Source organism: Diceros bicornis, chromosome 4 (genome assembly GCF_020826845.1).
Source record: "Diceros bicornis minor isolate mBicDic1 chromosome 4, mDicBic1.mat.cur, whole genome shotgun sequence".
In the NCBI taxonomy this organism is placed as follows: domain Eukaryota; kingdom Metazoa; phylum Chordata; class Mammalia; order Perissodactyla; family Rhinocerotidae; genus Diceros; species Diceros bicornis.
The window spans coordinates 45,398,238-45,419,690 of record NC_080743.1 but is presented as its reverse complement, the minus strand read 5'-3'; the positions used below and the strand labels follow the sequence as shown (position 1 = coordinate 45,419,690).

General features: G+C 35.8%; 1 protein-coding gene across 1 annotated transcript in view; it reads right to left on the bottom strand.

The window, feature by feature from the left end:
• Window positions 1-21,453, bottom strand: part of CAPZA1 (capping actin protein of muscle Z-line subunit alpha 1) — a 49,914-nt gene that overhangs the window by 16,844 nt on the left and 11,617 nt on the right. Inside the window, exons 2-4 of the mRNA XM_058538812.1 lie at window positions 7,675-7,738; window positions 5,722-5,773; window positions 1,540-1,603 (exon numbers count right to left, since the gene is read on the bottom strand). Coding sequence (XP_058394795.1) covers window positions 1,540-1,603; window positions 5,722-5,773; window positions 7,675-7,738 — 180 coding nt within the window. The remainder of the gene's footprint in view (window positions 1-1,539; window positions 1,604-5,721; window positions 5,774-7,674; window positions 7,739-21,453) is intronic.

The following is a 21,453-nucleotide window of genomic DNA, read 5'->3' as shown; positions in this document are numbered from 1 at the left end:
CATACCTAAGGATGGCAGAATAGAGAGCTAGAAGCAACTTGGGTCTCTGATGACATCATGGAGCTGCCACAACAGCCCTAAATATTACCTCTGGACTTCATGTGTGACAAAAATAAATTCTCTATTTAGTTAACCATTGTGGTTGATTTTATCTATATGCAGTGATGGCATCTACTTTAATAACTTATACATCTTTCCTTATTTTAGTGTCCAGGTAATGTCTTTTTATTGTTGTTGTTTTGTTATGGCTAAGAATGTGATCTCCTTTTGACTACATTTTTAAGCTGGCTACTACTGGTATATGGGAATGTTCTTATACCATGCATCTGGATACAGACCTTATTATTTCAATAATTCTCCTGCATTATTAAAGTATACAATATCAACTACAAGCAATATTTATCATTTTTCCAGTATTTTTTCTTTTATACTTTTAATTAATCTAGTCTCATTGAGAAAATTAAGATAAGCAAAAATATAAACCAAAACAAAGAAAAAATAACAAACAAATTCTAGTAATCCTGTAATGCCAACACATAGGGAGTTAACATTTTGGTGTACGTTTTCCCATAGTTTCTTTTCTATGCATATCGATATACTCTTATTTCTCCGATTCCTAAGATGCATAACATTCGTTCCCTGCCATGATTTAACATCTCACAAAGTGGGATGCATCTGACACTTGATGCATCTTAGGACTGTGTCATAGTTTAATTCGCAGTGTTCTTTCTTTCTTGGTGGTACATAAAATAATGATGCATATTTCACTGAATTTAAGATGCATTGATTCTAATACAGTATAACTGTTCATTTAAATATTTAAAAAATAAAACTAGCATAAGTCAACATATGTTGCCTTATGTTTTAGCTTAATATATTAAGAACATCTTTCCAGATCAATATTTATATCAGTTTTCAATGGCTACACAGTATTTTGGTCTACAGATATTTAATTTAATGTTGGACATTTAGATTGTTTCAAAATTTTCAATATTATAAACTCTGCTTCAAATAATCTTTTTACACATTTACATATTTATTTTCCTAGGATAAATCCTGTAGACTTCCGGGTTCAAAGGGGATTCAGACTTTTAAAAGGCATGTGGTATTTAGTGCCATATTGCCTTTGAAGTGTACGTTAATGAATTTGCAAAGTCCTGTCATACAATGTTAATAACTATGGTAATAATGGGAATATTTGCTTTGTTCCTGTATTTGAATAGAAATACCTGTTTTCCCATTAAATAAAATGTCTCCTCTTATTCTTACCAAGGAGAATTAGAGACAGCAGGAAAACCTGTGTAAAACTCAGCTCCTTTTATTTTCACTGCTCTTGTTAGGGCCAGCTCTCTTTTCCTGTCAAAGAAACTCCTAGTTTTATCAGAAAGAGGAAGAATTTTCTAATAGGTAGAATATTTACAAAAGCTATGAAAACTAAGACATGAATTTATACAGCATCTTATCTTCAGACATCTGATTTGGTTTATAGGATTTCTACTACCTTCCAGGCATAGCCTATCTAATAGGAACTATTATTACCTGATCTTCATATCCTTCTATCTTCACAGGCGTGAACTGATCCATGTTATACTGGGCAAATGCACTGTTTTTCAAAAAGTTAAAAAAAGGGGGGGGGGAGAGAAAAGAATTATATGTAAATAAACACAAAAGGTAGTTCACGTAGTGAAAGAGAATGTGAAAACACTCCCTCGTGCTTTTTCCCTTTCTCTCCAGACAACTGGGTGCTATCATAATGCCTTCCAGGTCTCTGAAGGAATTCCTCTTCACAGAGATCTCACAAGTGCCCTAAGCTCTGAAATTATTTTTTCCTCTCCACTCCTAAACTCCAATAGAGCCGCCACTTAGACAATTCCGAAGTTTTAAGCAATCTAATTATTGTGAATTACCAACAATTTTATTAATTTTTTCTTTTTTTTGTGTGTGAGGAAGATCAGCCCTGAGCTAACATCCATGCTAATCCTCTCCCTCCTGCCGAGGAAGACCGGCTCCAAGTCAACCTCCACCGCCAATCCTCCTCCTTTTTCTTCTTCCCCAAAGCCCCAGTAGATAGTCATATGTCACAGTTGCACATCCTTCCAGCCGCTGCGTGTGGGACGCGGCCCCAGCATGGCCGGAGAAGCGGTGCGTCGGTGCGCGCCCGGATCCGAACCCGGGCCACTAGCAGCGGAGCACGCGAACTCAACCGCCAAGCCACGGTGCCAGGCCCCCAACAATTTTAAACATTTAGCCAGAAGCTTTCGGTAATTTAAAAGAATCTTCAATTAATGCACTATTTTGGAAATGTCATCTTCTTTATTCTGGGCTCTCTGAGGCAGGAAAGAGCAGGAGAGACCATAATTAAATGTACTGGAAGGCATCTGACATGGGGAGAGGGTAAGGTGAGAGATGAGCATGAGTCAAGTCTCAGAGGAGAGCCTAAAGCAGAGTAGAGGTTATTAAAGAAAACAGATACGAATCATCAAAGTACATGCCTAATATTATTGTTTATTTGTCCAGTGCCTAGATTTATGAAACTCTGTGTTTTCAAGGCTCTCTAATACATCTTACAAAGTAAGCTAAAGTAAAAGATAAGGCAAGAGAAAGATGGAATAAGCTGTAGTATAAGAAAGCATAATACACTTATATTCTTTTTTTTTTTTTAATTTTATTTATTTATTTATTTTTCCCCCAAAGCCCCAGTAGATAGTTGTATGTCATAGCTGCACATCCTTCTAGTTGCTGTATGTGGGACGTGGCCTCAGCATGGCTGGAGAGGCGGTGCATCGGTGCACGCCGAGGATCTGAACCCGAACTGCCAGCAGCGGAGCGCGTGCACTTAATCGCTAAGCCATGGCGCCGGCCCAACACTTATATTCTTATAAAGTTATCAGTCTTCTCACAGAATTCACTTGCCAAGGTAAGGGTTAAACATCTCTCTAGCCCAATTTTAACCTACTAAAACACCTGCTAACTAAATACCTCTTTGAAACTTTGATGAAAATGTATACCTGGGTGTGTTTAAGGTATATTCTTTGTTCTAAAAAGATATAAGACTGTACTGAAAACCATGCTTCTCCAGAATGCTTTCTAAGGCCTTCCCAGGTTATAATCCTCACTCTGGCTCAAGTAAAACTCACCTTATTTCTCTTATGTATAAAATAAAATAAAACACCTGCTAGACCACTGGTTTTAAGCAGAGCATTAAACTTTTCCTAGACTTTTTAAGAGAAACCAAAGTAACAAATATTTAAACTTCTTCAAATATTTAAGGCTAATCTTCAATCTTCTCATTTTAAGTTATTATTATTTTTTTAATGAATCATTTCCTGATAACACCACATCTCCTTGTAGCAAAATGAGTCTTAAATACACTGGTTCTTCAGAATGGAATATAAATTAAATGTTCATGGAAAGTGGATTAGATATTAATTTTTCTTTAAAAGCTTAAGGTGTAGGGAGTACATAAGTATTCCATTCTAGGATATGTCCTTAAAACTACAGATTACAAACACCAACACCAAAATTTGTTACCATTTAATCCCACCTCAAGCAAACGGTATCTCCATTCTACCAACTGCAGAGGCCAAAAACTTGGGATCATCCTTAATTCTTTTTTCTCTCACACTTCACATCCAATCCATCAGTAAATCTTGTAGGTTGCACCTTGAGTACATATTCGGAATCTGACTCCTTCTCACTACCCCTACTACTACCACTCTAGTCCAAACTACCACCATTTACCTCTGAACTACTCTAATCATCTGCTAAGTAAGTACTCATCTTACTTCAATCTTTGGCCCGCTGCATAGCTGCCAATGATAATTCTAAAATATAAGTCTCATCATGTCATTCTCTGCTCAAAACACTCTAATAATAATTTCCTGTCTCTCTGAGAATAAAATCTACTCTTTAACAGGGCCTACAACCCCTACTTAGTCCAGAAGTGCTGGGAATTATCACAGAATGGTTCCGGTGGTCACAAGCATAGGTGGAAATCTAGAAAAGAGGGTAAATCCTAGGCAGTTCAGGCCTCCATCATTTTATATAGAAGGCAATAATGATGAGGATGATGATTATTGATACAATATGTACTGAGCGCTTACTATGAGGAATATGGCCAAAGAACTAAAGCACCTCATTAAGCCAAGTCATTAGAAATAAAACCGAACTCTTCATCCCTATGGAAAATCAAATATTTGAGCATAAGACCATTCTCCTTTAGCAAGAAGGTTCTTCAAGAATCTAGAGTCTATAAGAACCCAAATATTTATAAACACAAAGCTTTATTGTCAGTGCAATGAAAGCAACTGAAGCATTTGAACTACATACCAAATTCCGGTGTCCTAATTGGAAATGGAACAATAGGCTTAGGATGCAATCACCTTTGGGTCTTGGCATTCCACTCCTATTCCCCTTCAGCAGTACATTATCAAGTGAAGTACATATAGATTTATTTTGGGTTGCTCTCAAGGATAAAACTAAGACCAATATGGCAGGCAAATTGAAGAACTCGCCTTGTGAGAAAGTGAATTCCTTATTATTAGAAGCATTCTGATTGGATAACCATCTATTAACAGAATGTAGATGAGATTCTTTCAGTGAAAGAGCAGACGGTAGACAGGGGTTGAACTAGCAAATCATAAATGTGTTTCTCTATGGCAGAGTCTATGCATCTAAGAAAAATCAGCATTAGAATGTATCTTTAGCCTGTGCCTATATCAATGTACAATTTTTTAAATCAATGTATAATTAGAGTATCATTCATGATAACAATTAGAGAGATGTTGTGCAAATTTAAGGTTTGCAGAATCTGGTCCCAAAATGAGTTCCAAAAAAGCAGCATGGACAGGGCAGGAGAAAATGATTATTTCTCAGAAAGCAGCTCTTAAAATAGTTTTCTATAGCTAAAATCTAAACCAATTATATATCATACCAAATGCCTTTATGATAAATATTTGTTCTTCCACATCAAAATCTTTGTCCCCTCTCCCCACCCCACCCTTTCCTAGTCATTATCCAACTCTGGTTTCCTCTTTACAGAGGAACTCTGGGCCAGTTGAAGAGATAGTAATTGAAATAGAACTTTCTATTAAAGAGTAAAGGAGAGGGAGTAGTGATCAAGCCAGATAACAATGGGCCTTGAAAGCTACACAGTGCTCAGATTTGAAGACTAAAAGCAAAAACAAAAAACACCACTAATGCTTTTGAGGACAAGGACAAAATAAAAATGGTATTTGAGAAAGATTAATTAGCCTGACCATGATAAGGAGTCAATGACTGGGTAGAATAATCATGCTATTATCCTATGGTTAACTCTAACTATTAAGGCACTTTATGAATATCTGCTATTCTTTGACAATTTGAGAAATATTATCGTTCCTCAATAGCAGCCTAATCTTTCTATAACTAGCAGTTTTTTAAAAATCCAACATGAACTAAAAGAACTACAGAAGAAAACCGAACAACTAACATTAAACTCTGCTTTAATAGGGAAAATCTGGGCAAAAATAAAAATAAATAAGACCATATATAACAAGCTTTAAGGAAGTAAACAACATTTTAAGGAAACATGTTTTCTTCAAGAAAACAACAACTAAAACTGCTAAAACCAACTGCTTTATTTTGAAGAACTTAAAATTTGGTTTTCAGGGTACTGGTTACTAGTAACATAGTTTACCCAGTATTATAATAACACGTAAGTGGATTTACAAAGATACTTACTGTGCTGCCCCTTCCCTGAGGAGATTGTCATTATTAAGTAGTAGCCGAACATCTGAGGAGGAAAAAAATGTTAAAAGACGTTAAAATTAAAATGTTCAGTAGAGGACAAACTTGAGAAATTTTAGCAGATTTCTAGATTAGATTTTTTAAAAATCAGGCTCTGCAAGGTTAGTCTTTGGATACAATGTATGTGTAGAAAATTCTAAAAATGCAAATGAACAGATGCTAATGTTCATAGATTTGCATACAATTATTTGTGGTACAATAATCCAACAATAAATTCTCAGGGAATTTCACAGCAAATGAACAACATGGTTTACAGAAGGTTACAGTTAGGACTGCGAATTTTGTATCGAAAGAATCCTCTAAAACCAGATTAAGATTTGCAGGCTTTTCTATAACATCAGATCAAGAAAGCTGGGCACAATTCAGTCAGCAGCAGTGAAACTGCTGAACATATTTTTCTTTGGAGAATTGAATGTGGGTGCCTACAATCTTTTTAAAAAGCTGTGTGTCAAGAGTCTAGTCACTTTTCTTTTGGAAGAGGAGGGTCCTCGTTACTAAGAAACTACCAAGCATTAGCTCCAAGAAGGAAAGCTAATTATAAGCCGAAGGCCATTGACACTTCGAGCTTCTGAAAGAAGGGGCTGGCAGAGGCCAATGTGTAGCATGCCAATAAACACCAGCCCTCAAGCCACAAGTAGCTTGCCAATTCTTAATCGAATGCTTTGGTATCAATTATTCTCATGATATTCTTATAAAGTACTTTCAATTGTCAGAAATAAAACAAGATTCCTCTAACTACCAAGGCCATTAATTTTTGTTAAGTCAAGAATTTATCTAAGCTAATCAGCTGGATAAAGTTCAAGTCGAAGGAGAATCTTCTAAAAGCTCAGTTGTTGAAAATTTACATTTGGTCTTACACTTCTTACATGGAAGACAGACTAGGGAAAAGAAAGGCTGCATTTGTTTCTCTTGATGTTAGACAGTCTAAAGGAAGAATGTCTTGATTTACTTCTATTGTATTATTTACTCCTTATAGTAAATGTTTATACATTCTCCTAGTTACTTTTCCTCTGCATCATTAATTTTACCAATGGAGATTACTGATTGTTCTCTGATGTGTGGGGCTCCGGGCCAGGTACCGATGAATATCCTCTAAGTAGGTAACCTTCTAATGTGAAACTAGAATTTCAAAATAAATGTTTGCTAAACTGAAGCAAGATGCACAAAGATTATGATTTTACTTAAGCGAAACTTTAAGAATTAAGTTAACAACTTAAAATGGGATTATGATGATTGATATTACCATGAAGTTTAAGATGCCTCATCTACATTTTTCATTCTCTAAGTCATGTTAACACATCGAATAGTATGGAAGGTTGTAAATGTACTGGAATAGTGGTTCCCAAACTGTGACTCAGAATCATTGGGAGAACTTGATAAAACACATTATCAATTCTACTCCAGATCTAATGAAAGAGAATCTTAAGAGGATGATGACACTGGAATCTGTATATTTAACAAGGTTCCCAGATGCTGTCAGTTCAGTTCCAATGGCTCTAGAAAGTGTCCTCTACTATGGGTCTTCCTGAGTGAAAGCACTGAAGAAATTTAAGCTATAATTTATAATAATAGATATAAAATTATGAAAACAATTTAGTATTGTATCTACAACTGTTGATCTTGAACTACTTTAAATCTTTTCTCACGTAAGATAGGTGTCCCAATTTATGGATTAAGAGCATGCTTTTTCCTCAGACCTGGGTTTGAATCCTTGCTCTCATACTTACTAGCTGGGTGATGTTAGATAAGTTATTTTAACCTTTGAATCTTGATTTCTTTAGCTATAGGTATAATGTTGTAAGGATTAAAAGAGATAGCTAGCACTCAGTAAGTGCTTACATGTAATTAAGAAGAGCTTAAAATAACTAAATATTAATCTTCACTCACCGTTGAACACTTCATTAAATTCTCCTGGGGGTGCATGAGTGATGAATTTAGCAGCTATGCGTACCTAAAGAGAAATAAAATTTACAGTAAGAGAATTATTAAGAGTAACATACAAAAAGAGAAGAAATTAACAGATTACAAAATTTGTACCCCATCCTGTGAAATAAAATTTCCTGTTTAAACCTTTACTATTTAAGAGTCTTCAGATTTTCTTTTCACAAAACATCCCAAAGCTTTCATATCAATATAGGTTTGTACTGATTTGGTGATATACGTGCTGCTTTGATTAATTTTGAATTTTTCTTTTTAAAAAGTTGAATAATCAGTTTTGTTCAAAATATACTAGCCAGAAAAAGAGAAAGCTATGATCCTATTTCATTTATGAACATTTAAGAAAAACTAAATAAAATATTAGCAAATTGGTAGTGTACCAATTTGTGTTTATAGTGTTTATCCCAGTGCAAGGATGATTCAATACTAATAAATCACAAATTAAAGGAGCAAAACTTTGTGATCATCTTAACTCATTCTGGAAAAAAAGGAAATTCAACACCCATTCAAATATCATAAAACAACAACAAAACTACTGGTTTTTGGCAGGAACTGAATAAACTTCCTCAACTTGATAAAGGGTTATCTACCAAAATTCTACAGCATACCTAATAATGATGAAACATAAGCAGTGTCACTAATTTTAAAAGCAAGGCCAAGATGACTCTTATCACCTAAACTATTCAACACTGTTCTACAGGTCCTAAAGAATGCTATGGAAAATATTTCTTCTGTTACTCATTCTAATTCCCTCTCCTGCCCCGTACCCCGCCATTCCTCTTTTCTGGATCTCCTACACAGACGGATGTTGAAATGTTAGGATCTAACCTGTGTATCTCATTTTTTTCTCTTATCTTTTATCTTTTTTGTCATCTTATGCTTTGTGTGGGGAGAATTCCTCAGCTCCATTCTTCAATTCACTAATATGCTCTTCAGCTATGCCCATTTTGCTACTCAATTATTTTAACTGTTCTATTTTTAATTTCTTAGACTTTTCTTTTTTGCATGTGCAATAATCTCTCAAGTCTCCTTGAGCATATTAACTATACTTATTTTAAAGTCTTGTTCTATTGACTGTTTCCTAATAATTCAGATCTACTGTTTGTTGAGTTTGGTGCTTTTCTTTCATGGTACCAGTTTTCCACAAAGGTTTGGTGCTCCTCTTTGGATTTAATTTAGCTTGCCTGTTCTGTTTACCTATAGTTTGTCTCCAGTGATTGCAGGGCAGGGAAAGAATGGACTTGCTGCTGCTGCTGAGGGTGTGTGAGCAGATTATCTTCTGAGTGAGCCTCTTAAGGGCCACAGGATACCTGAGGCACTGCCCTGCCTCTCTGCTCTCAGTGTTCATTCTCAATGCCATATTCTGAGGACAAACGCTATTTGTCTGCAGCTTAGCCCAAATGGGAGAGAAAGGAGGAGGCAAGCGGTCCAGTTAGCTTAGAAAACAATTCTCCAATTAATCTACTCCAAGACTGTTCTGAGTCCTTCACTTCCTGCTCCTTAAATGGAGCTCCTCCAGAATGGCTCCTACTTCCATAACAGTTTTCTTCAATAAACTTTGGGTTACAGTTTCCTCTGATTTTATTTTTTTTAATATATTTGAACCATTCTGCTTTCTCTCTATCAAGAATCGCTAAAAAGTTTTGGTCCACTGATGGCACACTCATTTTTTAAACTGTCACTAATTTATTTCTCTTCCCACTCCATTTTTTTCTACTTTTTTGTTTTAAAAGGTTTGACATAAAAGGTGAGGTAAAACCACATGCTCAGTCTGCCATATAATTAATCTGCCATATAAAATGTGAAATACAAAGAATGTACAAACCTATTTAAAAGAAAAAACAATTTGGAATATCATTTGGCAATATTTATATATACGTAATAATGATGTTAGCAATAATAGTACTGACTTCAAGTGGGTTTCTCAGTACAACTCTAACACACCATGAGAGAAAAGATGTTGAAAATTCCCTAATATCTGATGTGATGAGTATGAAGAAGATTCAATTCACTGATGAGGAGCAAAGAGAAACATAATATATCTAACAATAAACTGAGCCCTACTTTCCAGACAGGCATCCTCTGTTGACTTTTTGTTTCCTTCAAACTATTTTAAGTTCTTGTTGACCCAATCAAATTAAGGTCACCATCAAAGTCAAACTATTCTTAAAAAGAAAAAAAAGACTTTCGAAAGTCTTTTGAAAATAAAACTGAAACTGACAAGAGAACCAGAAAAATACAGAAATACTTTACAACATCAGCATCCCTAGGTTCATACAGAAGATTTTAAGTGATTTCACTCTTATTCTAAAAAGAATAAAAGAAAAGGTGCTCCATGGCCAAACATCTTTTCAATCACGAAAGGCCTACTGATTAATGGAGCCAGTAGAATGGAAAACCTGGATTCTAATTACTGGCTCTGCTGGTCCATTAACTAACCAGATTTATGATTCTGGAAACATTACTAACCTTTTTTGGTCCTGAGTTTCCTCATTATAATCCAATTCCTAAAAGAGATTAGAAATCTGGAAAAATTTCTTTCAGCTATAACACTCTACATGACTTTTTAAGACTTAGAAAATAAAACCTGTATGCGGACTATCTGGAAGCAGGGGTGAGGAAGCCACACTATGAACACCTTAGAATACTTCTATTCACATAAAGTTTGCGAACCCTGCCATGACAGGGTAATCATAGATAACATATTATTTTTCTGGGATGAAAACTGGTGGAGATTAAGAGGAAATAATCGAGGGGCCGGCCCGCGGCTTAGCGGTTAAGTGCGCACGCTCCACTGCTGGCGGCCCGGGTTCGGATCCCGGGCGCGCATGGACACACCGCTTGTCCGGCCATGCTGAGGCCGCGTCTCACATACAGCAACTAGAAGGATGTGCAGCTACGACATTCAACTATCTACTGGGGCTTTGGGGGGAAAAAAATAAATAAATAAAAATTATATATAAAAAAAAGAGGAAATAATCCATAAAGCTCTTATATTAACTGAACAACAACAGTAAAAAGAAGAGTTCTAATTAAGAAGTAAGAAATGCTGCTCAACTCATGAAAATTATACTACACAGGACTAATAATTCCAATATAGATTTTTGTGTATATTTGCCTTGGCATGTAACTTAATCATATTTCTGTACTCATTAACTGTTGGTGTCAATCACTTATTTAAGAAATTAGTAGGGCCAGCCCCGTGGCTTAGCAGTTAAGTGCGTGCGCTCCGCTACTGGTGGCCCGGGTTTGGATCCCAACGCACCGCTTCTCCGGCCATGCTGAGGCCGTGTCCCACATACAGCAACTAGAAGGATGTGCAACTATGACATAAAACTATCTACTGGGGCTTTGGGGACAAAAAAAGGAGGAGGATTGGCAATAGATATTAGCTCAGAGCTGGTCTCCCTAGCAAAAAGAGGAGGATTAGCATGGATGTTAGCTCAGGGCTGATCTTCCTCACCAAAAAAAAGGAAAAAAAAAGAAAAAAAGAAATTAGTATATCTATTTTGAATAGCAAAATTTTTTTTTTTTGGTCTATGTGTAGCAAATGTGCTGAGTGGCTATGATCTATCCCACTTTCTGTCAAGGTGCATTTTCCATAATCCTTACATAATTGTGAAATTCCCCTCAGTCAAGCAAATTTAAGTGTATGTAGTTTAAAAACATATTCATATACTACCAAAAAACCATCTTCCCTAAAAGAAATAAAGCCACAGCCATATTTTACATACCACTTACGTAACATAATGTTCGAATGTATAATAGTAAAAATTACCAAACTGAAAATTCAAGTTACTAACATTTCTGAAGTTATTCCCAAATTTTCAAAAGTTACAAAATCTGATGGAATTGGCCTAATTGAAAGAACAGTCATTTGGATAATGGATGAACTGACACTGCATATAAAAAAGTAATAGTTCATCCACTCAGCAAACATTTACTGAGCACCTAGGAAGAGAAGTACCAGTAGATGAAGATTAAATACTGAATAATATATTGTCACTCTCCTCAAGGACTTGACACCTAGATAGTAATATAGCAAGCAAGTACTAAAAGGCACAGTGGGGCACAAAGGAAGGTGTAATCAACTCTACATATGTATATAAGGAGGGAGTGGGGTGGTCTTCAAAGGCATTGATGTTGGAGCTGGACTGGAGGAGGAGCAGATACCAAGGAGGGCATTCCAGGCAGAGGGAACAATATGTACAAACTAAGATAACACAGCACAACAAACTGAATGTAGATATTAAAAAGATTTGCAAAATGTAAAACAATGCTACTTTTTCTGCTAATATTTTGTGTTTTGGAAAATAAAGGTTTTTTTCCTTTAAACAAAATACTAATCATTTATGTTAACCTGCAATAGATTTATTGTATTTTTAAATGAATTAATGTTTTAAAAATCTCTAAGTTTTTATATCTAATACAACAGATTTAAGCCACATAAATAAAAACTCGATTTCTAAGAGTTTAAGGGGTCCTGAGGGCAAAAATGTTTGAGAAGTGCTCTTTTGACATGGGTTGACGTTTATCATATGCTGTTGAGTGAAAAGTGTTCACAAATTGTATTCCTGTTTTATTAAAAGTATATATATTTACATATAGGTATAGCTACTAAATTGTAACTGAGACTATGTCTGGTAGTGGTAATACAAAAGATATTTTTCTTCCCTTTTTTGCCTTATCTCTGTTCAAAAAGTTGTACAAGGAATACAAATTATTTGTATGAAAAAGAGGATTTTCTAATTTTTTACAAATCAAAAAAGGAGCACGCCAACATCCTCTACCCAACAAGTAAATTTTTTTAAAAGATGAAAGGGGACATAAACAAAGATAAAGGCTACTGAGGGACATCAAAATTGAGAGAACCAGGTCAAGGAAGCTACAGGTCAAGGAAGCTAAAGGATGGAATGAAGTGAGGTTGTCAAAACACGAAAGACAACAAGGAAGGCTTTTCAAAGTTACACTTTGCATACGCTCCTTGATCAAGAGCTTTGCCTTATTCACTTCATATCTGCATAGTGCCTTAGCTTGAAAATATAGGCTGATTAATTGGTTAAATGAGGGGATTATACTGAAAGAGAAAAGTAAACTAAAAGCTTGCTTTTGTTTTCCAAAGGTAAAAAAACGCAGCGTACAAAAGTCAGAGAGGAAGGAACATCAAGTAGTAGTATTTGAATTCAGGTTCAAATGCTGAAAAAACTACTAAGTGAGACCACTACATCTGAGAATATCAAGAACAGGAGAAACGTCCAATTAAAGAAACCAGGGGCCCGCCCCGTGGCTTAGCGGTTAAGTGCGAGCGCCCCGGGCGCGCACCGACACACCGCTTGTCCGGCCATGCTGAGGCCGCGTCCCACATACAGCAACTAGAAGGATGTGCAACTCTGACATACAACTATCTACTGGGGCTTTGAGGGAGAAAAAAAAAAAAAAGGAGGAGGATTGGCAATAGATGTTAGCTCAGAGCCGGTCTTCCTCAGCAAAAAGAGGAGGATTAGCACGGATGTTAGCTCAGGGCTGATCTTCCTCACAAAAAAAAAAGAAAGAAAAAGAAACCAAAACATCTCCCAGTTTTTAAAATGAAAGTGGAGAGATCTGAAGATACATATGCAAGGGCAAGGGTGAAATTTTAAATAAGTGGTTAAAAAGAATGTAGTCATCATTAGATGCCATTGTGGGATCCTAAAACATTGTCACGGTACACAATCCCCATGTTATTTTCTGCGAGTTACTAACAAAGGTGGAATTACTTAGTATTAGATAAACATTTGACAATCTTTAAAGATAGACTTGCCAGTGTTAAGTTGATTTATCACTCTAACAATACCATAAAAATACCTTGAAGCAACAGTAGAAATCATAATGAACATTTACATAGTAACTATAAAATCTAAAGTCAGCTCCATGGTCTCCAAGGCCCTTCACAATTTGGTACCCGCCCCGCCCCCCAACATCTCCCCATCTCTTACTGCTTAGCTCATAGACCTACAGCTACACTCCTGCCTCCGGACTATTGCATTTTTTGTTCCTTTTGCCAGAAATGCTCTTCTATCAAAGGGTTCACTTTCCTCTTCACTCAAGTCTCTGTTCAAACATCACCTACTAAAGTACTCTGACTTCCTGACTCCTATAAATTAGCTATTGTACACTCCACATCCTTCACAATTCTAGCTCCTTTACCTGCTTTATTTTTTTCAAGGAATTTGCCACCACTGAACATATACTTATGTTTATCGCTCAAAACTCCAAAAAAGAATTCCAAGAGCATAGGGCAGGGGTCGGCAAACTGCTAATGCAAAAGGCCAGACTGTGAATACTTTAGGGTTGTGTGGGCCACATGGTCTCTGTTTCAACTGTAAACAAATGAGCATGATTGTGTTCTAGTGAGACTTTATTTTGTTTTTTTAATTGAGGTATAATTGACAAATAAAGTTGCAAGATACTTAAAGTGTACAATTGATGATTTGATGTATGTATACATATACCTATACTACACTGTGAAAGGACTACACCTACTGAGTTAATTAACACATTATTTTAGATGCTGAAATTTGTATTTTATGTAATTTTCACATCATGAAATATTCTTCTTCTTTTGACTTTTTCCAATCATTCAAAAAACATTAGTTTGTAGGCTATATAAAAACAGGCAGTGGACCAGATTTGCCAACCCCTGGCATAGAGCATAAGAACTCGTTATGTTTGTTCACTGCTATATACCTAGGACTGAGATCTGGCACATGCTAGGAATGTAAATAAATGAATACTATTTTACTGATTACAAAACTGTCATAACCTGTCTCTCTTTTGATCTTAAAATAGCTTGTTAAAATAGGCAGAGAAGAGACTATTATCCCCATTGTAAATGAGGGAACAGGTTCAGAGAGTATAAGTGCCTGGTTCAAGGTCATGTACCTATAAAGGGGTGGAGCTGGAACTAGACAATCAACTATACTATGCCGTAGTAACAGGTATTAAAATTTGGGAGGATTATCTTTAGTGTCACATGGACTTGGCCTAGTACTTTTAGAAATGATTTTTAACCAAGAATTGAGTCAAAGCTTTGCTTGTGAAAGCTTCAGTTGTCACAAAGTTAGGAGGGATAAATAAAATGATAAATAATAACTTTAAAAGTCAAAATTTTATCATCCAGCTTCAAAACTGGGTCAAAACTAATAAGATGAAATTTAATAGAGGTAGGGCCGGCCCCGTGGCTTAGCGGTTAAGTGCGCGCGCTCCGATGCTGGCGGCCTGGGTTCAGATCCTGGGCGCGCACCGATGGGCCGCTTCTCCGGCCATGCTGAGGCCGCATCCCACATACAGCAACCAGAAGGACATGCAGCTATGACATACAACTATCTGCTGGGGCTTTGGGGGAAAATAAATAAATAAAATTATTTTAAAAAAATAAATAAATGAAGTTTAAAAAAAATTTAATAGAGGTAAACAAAATCAGTGACACAAGCAAAAGGGGAAAGAGAAATGGCTAAACAGCTAGTGACTACAAAAATATTTTTACTGTGATACAAATGAGGGACGACACTTGCAATAACAGTGGTTTAGTCAATCATTCTCAAGATAAGGGTGGGGAAAGAAAGCCGAAAGCAGGACTATCCCATGGAGGGGAGACATGCCATCCCCTGCCTAATTGAGAACCACTGATATGGAGGTTTTATTTGAAAAACCAACTTAACTGCTGCTTAAAAAAAGTTTTCCTTTTCCATAAAGTAATAGTTTCACGGTACAAAGCATTCATCTGATAGTGTTTGCACTAAAGGGTATAACTCCACGTATATTTTAAAGGGAAAGTAACTCAAGCCTTATACACAACTCCACTCCTTCATAAATTTAAATATCCCAATAATGTTAATTTCATGGAATCCACTGTATTATGTTTCTAACCAACCTAAAAAAGGGAATTTAAAATCTCTAAGTATCAATGAAAGAAAAATTTTCCTAGATTTCAGTTTCTTCCCATTCTCCTAATCCTCTCACCTCTCCAAAAGGGGAAATAAAAATATCCAATCTTTGCAACATTCAAAATTTCACTTTTACATTACTACTATCTCTACTGAAAGTTTAAAAATCAAACTGAGAAAGTAATATAGCCCATTGTTCCCCAGAAACTGCTTAATTTTGTTAATTTTCATATACCAAATTTTAGTAAGAAACTTTAGAAAATGTATTAGAAAAAGAAATCTACAAAATTTATACAACTCAAGTTTTTAGCTTATTAAAGAATCTTTTAATAAGACCCCACACATTTCAACATTGCATCTAGTCATAACTAGCTCTTGAAATGATTTCCTTGATAATTACATACATAAGAACTTCAAATTGAATATTTAACAACTGCAGCTCTTTGTGAACGTCAGGTGGGTAATTCCAGACAGGCAAGGAAGAAATCTTTCACTAGATGATATCCATATTCCACTTATCAGCAAGGCCCAGGCCAGTTTATACTGCTCAAATTTTATACACTTCAGGAGTCAAATCTCTGCCAGCATGTCTGCTGGGTGTCTACAAAAATCTTTACCTCCTCCATTAGTTTACTGAGTGTATTAAAGACTGTGCTGGGCTGGCCCCGTGGCTTAGCGGTTAAGTGCGCGCACTCTGCTGCTGGCGGTCCGGGTTCGGATCCCGGGCGCGCACCAACGCACTGCTTCTCCGGCCATGCTGAGGCCGTGTCCCACATACAGCAACTAGAAGGATGTGCAGCTATGACATACAACTATCTACTGGGGCTTTGGGGGGGAAAAAATAGATAAATAAAATCTTTAAAAAAAAAAAAAAAGACTGTGCTTCTGAGCCTTGACTTGCACTGTCCTTCAAAGTTGTGCCTCTCTCCTCATCTAAATCCTTGTCTATCTAAACAAGGATTAAATCCCTCCTATCTTTTAAGGTTAGGTTCTTCTGTTTCTTTCCAAGAAGTATTCCTCAGTACTTAAGAGTCTCAAGAATCCTCTGTACGCCTCCCATACTTTACCATACTTCGAACATTTATCACAGCACCTAAAATATAACTGCCGTTGATAATTAGTTCTATAGATATCACTCTATCCCCAAAGACTACAAAGTTTTCTTTGGGCAAACTGTCTTGCTTTCCTTTTCTATACTATACAGAGTCTAGCAAAATAAATGGTACATGCCAGGCAATTAGTAAACATTTACAAAACTCCTTTTGAATAAAATGATACTAAAGAAGTGTTCTTAGTTTTTAAGATTATTATGAGGTACTATAGCAAAATGGAAAGATATTGGCTCTAGAGTTGGACTGACCTGGATTTGAATTTCAGTCTCTTAATCTCTTTGAATCACATCCTCTCCCGAAAGTGGGATAGTATCTACTTAGAAATGTTGTGAAGAGATTAAATGAGATGATAATATATGTCAAGTCTTTAGCAGAATATTTAAAATATAATAGGGAGACTTAATAAACGTCAGCTATTGTTAACTGGTCACAGAAAGATAACTGCTGCTTTAAATTATTAAACTGAACAAATCCTTCAAATTATTGAGAAAATAATTCCTCTTTTCTAGAAATTCTTTGGGTCCTACCACCTTATATTCTCCAACATTACAATCTTTATCAATAACTATAAACAGCAGCAACTTTTTTGCTGACCAAAAAAAGTTTTCCAAAATGTCTCTGTTCCACTTCTCTTTAAACACGTCTTTGAAAGTTTACTTGTTTTCAACTAGGCTAAACTTCAAAAAAGAATAGTAGTAAATTGTGCTTTTGTAAATACTTATTTTACTTATTTTTATTCTACATCATTCCAGAAGTATTCAAGGATAAATAGTTGCATTTCTCTTTCCTGAAAGAGATATACCTTTTTCTTATCCTGGTAAGAAAGTAAGTTCTATTTGCATAGACTTCAACACTATTTCCTAAAGGATTTTTTTCTATTTGAAGATATTTAGGATATTATTATTTTGTATTTTAAGACTTTATTTTTTTAAAAACAGTTTTAGGTTCACAGCAAAATTGAGAACATACAATAATTTCCCATACGCCCCCTGGACCCCCATGTGCACAGCCTCCTGCATTATTAATATCCCCACCAGAGTAGTACATTTATCACAGTCTATGAACCCACCCTGACACATCATTATCAACCAAAGCCTATAATTTACATCAGAGTTCACTCTTTGTGTTGTACATTTTTATGGATTTGGACAAATATACGACATGTATCCACATTATAGTAACATACAGAGTATCTTCACTACCCTAAAAATCCTTTGTGCTCTGCTTATTCATCCCTCTTTCCCTCTAGGATGTTATTCTGAAAAGAGGGAAGAAAAAAATTTTTTTAAAAAAATACACCTTGCCTCAACGTGGTTCATTTTTTTCAATTTGGTTCTAAGGTTTTCTAAGCATATCAACAATAAACTGTCTGGGGCAATAATTTAATAGGTGTAAGTTTCAAGCTGTTGAGATGCGTATATTTCAGTATCGAACTAGCTCTAGAATTCCAGTTTCAGTGCCTTTATCAAATAAACAAAACCCCTGCTGGCACAGAGTTCTCAGAGGCTAGTGAGAATTTAATTTGGGGCTGTAATTCCAGAAAAAATATATTCTCACCAATCTCCAGGACCAAGTGTAATACTGATTTCACTAAATAAAACTTACTGTTAGCTATGTTTTTTTAAATTCCAAATAAGCTAAATATCATTATTTTCCCAGTTTAGACTTGGAGACACTATAAAGACTCAGAATGCACTTAGAAATAAAAGAAGAAGTAGAGAATTTGAATAGACCAATCACCAGTAAGGAGATCGAAACAGTAATCACAAACCTCCCCAAAAATAAAAGTCCAGGACCAGATGGCTTCCCTGGTGAATTCTACCAAACATTCAAAGAAGACTTAATACCTAGCCTTCTCAAACTCTTCCAAAAAATTGAGGAGGGGGGGAAGCTCCCTAACTCATTCTACGAAGCTGACATTACCCTGATACCAAAACCAGACAAGGACAACACAAAAAAAAGAAAATTACAGGCCAATATCACTGATGAACATCGATGCAAAAATCCTCAATAAAATACTAGCAAATTGCATACAACAATACGTTAAAAAGATCATACATCACGATCAAGTGGGATTTATTCCAGGGATGCAGGGATGGTTTAACATTCGCAAATCAATCAACGTAATACACCACATTAATAAAATGAAGAATAAAAATCACATGATCATCTCAATAGATGCAGAGAAAGCATTTGACAAGATACAGCATCCATTTATGATAAAAACTCTGAATAAAATGGGTATAGAAGGAAAGTACCTCAACATAATAAAGACCATATATGAGAAACCCACAGCTAATATCATCCTCAATGGTGAAAAACTGAAAGCCATCCCTCTAAGAACAGGAACCAGACAAGGATGCCCACTGTCACCACTCCTATTTAACATAGTACTGGAAGTCCTAGCCAGAGCAATCAGGCAAGAGAAAGAAATAAAAGGGATCCAAATTGGAAAGGAAGAAGTGAAACTGTCACTATTTGCAGATGACATGATTTTATATATAGAAAACCCTAAAGAATCCACCAGAAAACTTTTAGAAGTAATAAACGAATATGGTAAAGTTGCAGGATACAAAATCAACATACAAAAATCAGTTGCATTTCTGTACACTAACAACGAAGTAGCAGAAAGAGAAATTAAGAATACCATCCCATTTACGATTGCAACAAAAAGAATAAAATACCTAGGAATAAACTTAACCAAAGAGGTGAAAGATCTGTACACCGAAAACTATAAAACATTTCTGAAAGAAATTGAAGAAGACACAAAGAAATGGAAAGATATTCCGTGCTCTTGGATTGGAAGAATTAACATAGTTAAGATGTCCATACTTCCTAAAGCCATCTATAGATTCAATGCAATCCCTATCAAAGTTCCAACAACATTTTTCACAGAAATAGAACAAAGAATCCTAAAATTTATATGGAACAACAAAAGACCCCGAATAGCTAAAGGAATCCTGAGAAAAAAGAACAAAGCTGGAGGTATCACACTCCCTGATTTCAAAATATACTACAAAGCTGTAGTAACCAAAACAGCATGGTACTGGCACAAAAACAGACACACAGATCAATGGAATAGAATCGAAAGCCCAGAAATAAACCCACACATCTATGGACAGCTAATCTTTGACAAAGGGGCCAAGAACATACAATGGGGAAAAGAAAGTCTCTTCAACAAATGGTGTTGGGAAAACTGGATAGCCATGTGCAAAAAAATGAAAGTAGACCCTTACCTTACACCATACACAAAAATTAACTCCAAATGGATTAAAGACTTGAATGTAAGACCTGAAACTGTGAAACTTCTAGAAGAAAACCTAGGCAGTACGCTCTTCGACATCGGTCTTAGCAACATCTTCTCAAACACCACGTCTGACCGGGCAAGAGAAACAATAGAAAAAATAAACAAATGGGACTACATCAAACTAAAAAGCTTCTGCACAGCAAAGGAAACCATCAACAAAACGAAAAGACAACCTAACAATTGGGAGAAGATATTTGCAAACCATACTTCTGATAAGGGCTTAATCTCCAAAATATATAAAGAACTCATGCATCTTACCAACAAAAAAAACTACCAACCCCATTAAAAAATGGGCAAAGGACCTGAACAGACATTTCTCCAAAGAAGATATACAGATGGCCAACAGACACATGAAAAGATGTTCAAAATCATTAACTATCAGGGAAATGCAAATCAAAACTACAATGAGATATCACCTGACGCCCGTCAGAATGGCTATAATTAACAAGACAGGAAACAACATGTGTTGGAGAGGATGTGGAGAGAAGGGAACTCTCATACACTGCTGGTGGGAGTGCAAACTGGTGCAGCCACTATGGAAAACAGTATGGAGATTCCTCAAAAAATCAAGGATAGAACTACCATATGATCCAGCCATCCCACTGCTGGGTATTTATCCAAAGAACTTGAAAACACCAATTTGTAAAGGTACATGCACCCATGTGTTCATTGCAGCGTTATTCACAATAGCCAAGACTTGGAAGCAACCTAAGCGCCCATCAAGGGACGAATGGATAAAGAAGATGTGGTATATATACACAATGGAATACTACTCAGCCATAAGAAACGATGAAATCCAGCCATTTGTGACATCATGGATGGTCATTGAGGATATAATGCAAAGTGAAATAAGTCAGAGAGAGAAGGTCAAATACCGCATGATTTCCTTCATTAAGTAGTAGATAATAACAACAATAAACAAACACATAGGGACAGAGATTGGATTGGTGGTTACCAGAGGGGAAGGGGGGAGGGAGGAGGGTGAAAGGGATAATTCGGTACATGTGTGTGGTGATGGGTTGTAATTAGTATTTTGGTGGTGAACATGATGTAATCTATGCAGAAATAGAAGTACAATGATGTACACCTGAAATTTTTACAGTGTTATAAACCAATGTTACTGCAATAAACAAAAAATTAAAAAAAAAAAAAGAAAGAAAATTTTAGATGTGTATAGTTTATTTTGATTTATCATTATTATCAGTAAGGGCTAAGGTTTAAAATGCATAAAGATATGTCTTAAATTAGAATCAACATTATAAAAAATACATGGTGACACTTCCAAATAATTTGCTTTATGTTTACTCTTTCAAAAGCCATTTTAAGTAGTTGTTAGAAACCATTTTCTCTATTAGTAACCAATTATAAGTTTTGTCAGATATAG